The sequence below is a fragment of the Mirounga leonina genome, unplaced genomic scaffold (genome assembly GCF_011800145.1).
Source record: "Mirounga leonina isolate KUSES-001 unplaced genomic scaffold, KU_Mleo_1.0 Mir_180, whole genome shotgun sequence".
NCBI classification, from domain to species: Eukaryota; Metazoa; Chordata; class Mammalia; order Carnivora; family Phocidae; genus Mirounga; species Mirounga leonina.
In genome coordinates, this window is record NW_023270469.1 from 26,671,757 (window position 1) to 26,678,272 (window position 6,516).

The 6,516-nt window shown below is 59.1% G+C and overlaps 1 protein-coding gene across 2 annotated transcripts in view; it reads right to left on the reverse strand.

The window, feature by feature from the left end:
- Window positions 1-2,541: 2,541 nt before the first annotated feature.
- The window catches only part of ADGRG5 (adhesion G protein-coupled receptor G5), a 16,514-nt gene continuing 12,539 nt past the window's right edge, over window positions 2,542-6,516 (reverse strand). For both annotated transcript variants that reach the window (XM_035025124.1, XM_035025125.1), the window contains 3 exons: window positions 5,826-5,943; window positions 3,303-3,580; window positions 2,542-2,907 (listed from right to left, as the gene is read on the reverse strand). In XM_035025124.1, the coding sequence (XP_034881015.1) occupies window positions 2,807-2,907; window positions 3,303-3,580; window positions 5,826-5,943 (497 nt within the window). In that variant the 3' untranslated portion in view covers window positions 2,542-2,806. The remainder of the gene's footprint in view (window positions 2,908-3,302; window positions 3,581-5,825; window positions 5,944-6,516) is intronic.

Below are 6,516 nucleotides of genomic sequence, written 5' to 3' on the forward strand. Positions count from 1 at the left end.
GAAAGGGGAGGACTGGGGAGGAGCCTGACGCTGTCAGCCTGAATGTGAGGGCTTGTTCAATTGAAAGAGGGGCTCCCCAGTCAGCACATATGGGGTTCATTTGAAGGGTAAAGAGTACACACCCTGGACGCCCACACTGATGCTCCTTTACAGTAGGGTTGTCAGGGGCATCTGGATGGCTTGGTTGGTTGAGCGACTGACTTCGGCTTGTGTCATGATCTCAGGGTTCCCGGATGGAGCCCCACATCGAGCCGCATCAGGCTCTGCACTCAGCAGGAAATCTGCTTGTCCCTCTCCCTTTCCCTCTGTCCCACCCCTGCCCCAGCTCATGCTCTGTCTCTCTCTCTCTCTAAAATAAAGAAAATCTTTTAAAAAAATAAATAATAGGTTTGCAAGACAGCAAAAGAAAGGGTTAGAAAAGGGGCGCCTGGGTGGCTCAGTAGGTTAAGCATCTGCCTTGGGCTCAGGTCATGATCCTGGGGTCCTGGGATCGAGCTCCCGCTCCTGTCAAGCTCCCTGCTCAGCAGGGAGTCTGCTTCCTCCCCGTCTCCCTCTGCCCCTCCCCACCCCACCCCGCTCATGCACATGCTCTCAAATATTTTTTTTTTTATTTGAGACAGAGAGAACGAGAGAGAGAGAGCACAAGAGAGGGGGGAGGGTCAGAGGCAGAAGCAGACTCTCTGCCAAGCAGGGAGCCCGATGCGGGACTCGATCCCGGGACTCCAGGATCATGACCTGAGCCGAAGGCAGTCGCTTAACCAACTGAGCCACCCAGGCGCCCCACATACTCTCAAGTAAATAAAATCTTAAAAAAAAGGGGGGGGGGGAAGACAAGTATAGGATGCCCAGCTAAATTTGAATTTCAGATAAACAATGAATAATTTTTTAGTATATGTCTTCCAAATTTAGCATTCTGTATTTTCACTGGCAACCCTGCTTCCAACCCCCACCCCATCACATGCACACACTAGGCCTTTCTGATATAGCAGCAACCAAACAACCCAGAAACCTCTAGTACGTGGCCCCCCTGGCGTCCATTTGTCCTCCTACCCGTTCCATCTTCCCACTGGTCTGGAAGCCCCCCAAGAACTGGGCCCAGTGCCCGGTGCCCAGGCTAGGCCAGGCCAGGACCCTGCTGGGAGTGACGAGAGGGCAGGGAGTCCCAGCAGGTCTCCCCCATCCCTGCCCCCCCGTACCCGGTGGGGCATTTCTGGGAAGTGAACCCTGCCTAGAGCCCGGACCCCCATGATGCTCAGGGCCACAAGCCTGGCCCCATTTCCTGGAACTACCAGAACCATCCCTTGTTACTGTGGCCACATCCTCCCTTTGGTGGCCCTGGGCTTGGTAGAGTCTAAGAAGCTGGGCCTGAACCAGTGGGGTGGGCCAAGTCACAAGCAAGGCCCAGCTGGGTCACCACTTCCTGGAGCTGCTCAAGACAGGGGCTGGGACTTCCCATGATCCCCCTGCACCCCATTGGTGTGGGAGCCCCCCCACGGCCCAAGGAGCCTGGTACCGCTCAGGACAGGGCTTGACCAGGACAGGGGGGCTTGGATGGGGACTCTCATCACCCTGAAAAAGGTGGGGGGACACTCTGTCTGGAGTCAGAGCAGAGGCCACTCTAGGGAAAGTGGGAGAGGAGGTGACAGAGCTGAGGGACAGCAGGCCGTACCTAGCGAGGAGCTGGGCCTGTCGGGTTGAGCAGACCCAGCCCTGGACTTTAGATGGCTTGCCCTCTCAGTCGACTCTGTTAAAAATAATAGCAAAAATACGAATGATAACAATAATAATTATTTATTGAGCACTTTCTACTTGCTAAGCCTCTTTCTTTGGATTCTTTTTTTCGTCTTCAAAATAGGCACCACGACTGCCCCTATTTTACAGATGGGAAGACTAAGGCACAGAAGGCTTGAGTGGCTTGTCCACAGTCACATAGCTAGCAAGTGGCAAGGCCATTTGAGCCCAGGCAGTCCAGCTCCAGAGCCTCCGGCCCTCACCAGCGGGCAAAGGGCTCTCTGCATCAGGGAATGAACAGAGGGCAGAGGATCCCCCCAGGAGAAAAGGGATCCGGCTCCAGTACCCTCACCGTGCCATCCAAAGTCATTATTACCTGTCTGGCGGCCTGGAGCGGGGCCCTGAGAGCCTCCCTGCGCCCACCCATTCTAGTGCCCCATATGCCCAAGACCCCAAGAGCCAGAGCGAACAGCTGCATCGGGAAGAGAGAAGTGGCTGTGTAAACAGGGCGGGAATCCTCTCTTCAGTCACTCAGCAGGAGCAGTCCTGGAAGCAGGGCCCCTCCCTCTGGTGTCACGTCCCCGGACAGGTGACAGTATTTCCAGATCGGATTTGGGAGCCAATGACTTCCGAGCACGGGCCCAGAGCTCCCCCTGGTGTGCAGCCTGGGAATGGAGGTGGCTGCAGGAGCCTTCTCCCTCTGGGCCGGACAGAGAGGTCAAGGGCGATGGTGATTCTCTACAACGGGAGCCTGAGCTTGGGTTTGGACTCCATACCCTCACACCTACCAGGGGCAATTCAAACCTACCCAATTATCATATGGCCAGGCCCCGGGCCCAGCTGGCTCAGGTGGAGGGGAAAGAGGCTCTGCCCTCCTATCCCCAGGAAGCGAGGGGAGGCAGAGCAACACCCAGCGCTCTGGGCCTGGGGAAGCCGTGGAGGTTGAGAAGCCTCCCTGGAGGCCGCAGTGGCCTCTGGTGCCCAGCAGCTGGCCTGCCACCTTCTCTGGGGGAGGCCGGAGTCTCGGGCTGCAGGCGGCCTGAGAGGCCACAGCTTCTGGGCGAGGAGGCCCAGCCTACAGCATCGTCTGGGAGGAGCTGAACGCCTCCATCTCTGCCTCCACCTCTGCCTCGGAGCGACACCTGTGGGAGCAGAACCACAGGAAGAGGAAGAAACCTGCAAGCGAAAAATGGGTCAGTGGGAGACTGGAAGGAGCGATGTGGGGCCTCACCCAGAATCCAGGGGCTTCCTCAGTGGGGCTGAGCTGGGCTTCCCTAAAGCCCAGGAGTAATTCTCAGAGTCCCTCACTGTTGGAAGCCAGGAGGGGCAGAGCATAGAAGCTGGACGACCAGTTGTCAGGAGGCCAGAGGGCGCCTTTGTGCAAATTAGGAGGACATGCCCCTTCCTGTGGACAGAAGGAGCCCCAAACCAGCTCGGCGGGGAGCGGAGCGGCAGCGGGGGCTCGATTTCAGCCCCTGACTCGCCCCCTTGACCTGAAGCCTTGAGCAGTCAACATTTGACCGGCCGAACACCACCCCCAGGGCTTCCTGCACGCCTCCCGCGGGCCCTACCGTAGAGTGAGTTGAAGGTGGTGAAGAGGAAGAGCTGGGGCAGCAGGAAGACGCCAAAGGAAAAGAAAGCCAAGGTCCAAGTGGTGCCCAGCAGCACGGTGAGGCCCAGCACCGTGAAGCTGTCCCGGCAGGCCCGCGTGTTCAGCACCTTGTCCCGGGCCCGTAGCCGATGCAAGACCCGCAGCGCCCAGACCAGCACCACCAGGTTAAAGAGGGACGTGAGGCCACCGTAGCCCATGACCAAGATGTTGTGCACCCAGGGGTTCCGTACCCAGCATCTGCAGGGAGGGGTGAAGTGCCGGGGTTGGCGTGGCTCCCCAGGCCGGGGGGGCGGGGGGCAGGGAGGTGGGTGGGGAGACCCCGGTCTCTGGGCCCATGGACGGGCTCCTGAACCTGGTCCCGTCTCCCAGCCCAAACCCATTGTTTCTTGTCTGACCACACGTGTGGTGAAGTTCTGGGCCCGGCTTTCCAGCCAGGCCACCGTGTTAGGGCCCACCTTGCCACCTCGGCCCCTGGCCTGGAGCCCCCCATGTTCTCCTTTCCAGCCACATGGGGCTCTCATGCCTTTACCCACCTGAAAACTCTTCCTCTCCTCCCTTCTCCGTCCTGCCTCTCTCCCCTTCCATGGCCCCCCCAGCTGCCCACTTGTCCAATACTCTTTCAGATCCATGGCCCCGGGGCCCTCTTCCCTGGAAACTTCTCCTCCCAGCCACCGCAAGGTCAATACCATCTCACCACCATCTCTGTGCAATGGGCGCCCTACCCCAGGACCCCTCCCCACCTAGAAGGGGCCCACACTCTACGCTCCGAGCCGTGAACAGCTGTGGCAGCTTGGGGCGGCTTGGTGCAGGGGTGCGGACTGAGGAGGAGAGCGAGCAGGAAGACGCCATCAAGGGCCGAGGAAAGAGCAGAGGCCTGGCAGTGGCCCCAGCCCTGCTCCTAGACCCTCCCCGAGGTCTTCACGCCCTTTGTGTCCCCAAGACACCCAGTCAGGCACCGTGTCATATGCTTTCCGCGGATGAGCCCATTCGCTCCTCATGAGGACCCTACGAGGCAGGTGCATAGTCATACCTGCCCTGCAGAGGAGGAAACTGAGGCTCGGGAGCACCCACTAGTCAGAGGCAAAGGTGGGACCTGAAACCCCACGCTCCGAGGCCAGAGCCTGTGCCCGTCACAGCCCCCTGCTCGGGCCCCCGCCGTGAGCTCCTGCCTCCCTTGACCATTATTTGGGGGATTTATCCAAGGGGCTGAGTGTGCTCATGGATCACTCCTTTTCACTGCTACGTAACCATCCGCAGGCGTGGCTCTGTCGCAACTTATTAACCGCTGTCCTGCCGGGGGGAGGGGGGCATTGGAGTTCCTTTCAAGGGTTTGGTTAGTGCTGTCTGTGTTCAGGAACACGAACAGACGTCCTAAGGGCTTTTTAAATGCAGGAGAATAAAAGTCACAAAACCCTGGGGGAGAGGGAGAGGGAGGGAGACTCAGAGAAGCGGGTTCTTAGAGTGGGGTACTCCGTGACAGCCCAGCAACACCGTGCTTCCTGGCCCCCTCCCCAGTCCTCCAGCTCCTGGCACGCGGTATATAAAAACTACACGGTTAAGGAGCCCGAAGTCACACCTCCTCTGAGAAAGCAGCCTGACTCCCACAGTGAGAGGAACGAACCCCAAACCGCCTCGCTTCCTGGAGGCTGGGAGGGGCAGTGGGGGGGCCAGGCTCTGGAGCCAGCCTGCCTGTGGCCAAGTCCCAGCTCTGCCATGGACCACCTGGGTTTCCTTGGGTGGGGTTCTTCAGCTGCCCGTGCCTCAGTTTCCCTAACCGTAAACAGAGGCTAACAACAGGACCTCCTCCTCGCTGCGAGGTTTAAACAGGAGATGGGTCTGCAGGGGTTCGTTCAGCTATTCTCCCTATGTTGGCTATGAGAACCTTCGTAACAAGAAAAAGATAAATGTCTTCGGGCACAGGAAGAGGCAGCCGAGTCTGTGGTGCAGACCCCCCAGGCTGCCCGATGCGCACACACAAGCCGAGCCCTGTCCCTGGGATGTCCCAGGCCCCGCAGCACTCTCTCTGACTAGGAGGGTCTGAGGGCTGGCAGTGTTATGCCAGCCACAGGTCGGGAGCAGCGGAAGCCTGAGCGAGCACAGCAAGGTGCGGGGAAGGGAGGGCAGAGTCCGGCGCAGGCTGAGCTCCCTGCTCAAGGTCGGAGAGCAGGAGGGGGCGCTGGGCCGACCTCTGTGCTCCGCCGGGAGGCAGAGGTGCTGCTGCCCTGGCCTTGGAGGCCCATGAGCAGGCACCAGAGTTCATGCCAGGGCCCCCTAGATGTAGCCAGCCTAGAACAAGAGCCTACCTCTGCAGGGGATCCAGCAGAAGGGGTATGGCAAAGCACCCTGGCAACCACCCCTTCTCTGAGCCATGGCCCCCTCCTTGCCCCACAGCCAGGGCCCTTCCTACAAGGACACCCTGTTCAGAGCCCCTGGGCCCTTCTGCCAGAGCCAGGGAGCCTGCCACAGCCCTGAGAGCACTCACATGGACATGTTCCGGAAGCCCGTGCCATTTCCCTGGCTGTCGGAGAGTGGAATTGTGTGGGGTCCATACACTGAGCTCTTGACAACAAGAAGGAACAGCACCAGGAGGGCCGGGACTCCTGAGAGGTGAGACAGAGGCTCAGCACATGTCAGGTGACCCCAAAAAGGGCTGGTCGTGCTAAAACAGAATTCCACTGAGCAAGCAGGGAGGGGAAGGGACTGTTCAGAGGCCCTAGCCTCTGCCATACGGTCCAGCTTCAGAGCACTTAGCCTGGAGGTCTTAGAAGAGGCTGCTCTCCAAAATGGTGTTAGTGAGGGCTCTAGGGTGGGATGATAGTGGGAGTGGTGGTGGGGAGATGGAGCTAATGGGACAGAGGGTTGGGGGAACTCGTGAGGAAACCGAGATAGTCAAGAGGGGCTAGGATGGGGATCGAGGGGCCAGTGATGGTGGTGCCAGAGAGAGTAGGGAAGATGAGGATGAGGATGGTGGTGATGATGGAGGCGGTGGTGAAGGTGATGGTGGAGTCAGAGGTAGAAGCAGTAGATGGTGGTGTTGGAGGTAGACATGGTAGTGATAATGGCGGAAGTGATGATGGTGTTGGAGGTGTAGTGATGGTGGAAGTGTTGGAAGTGATGGTGATGGAAGTGTTGGAGGTGGAGGGGATGGAGGTGTTGGAGGTGGAGGGGATGGA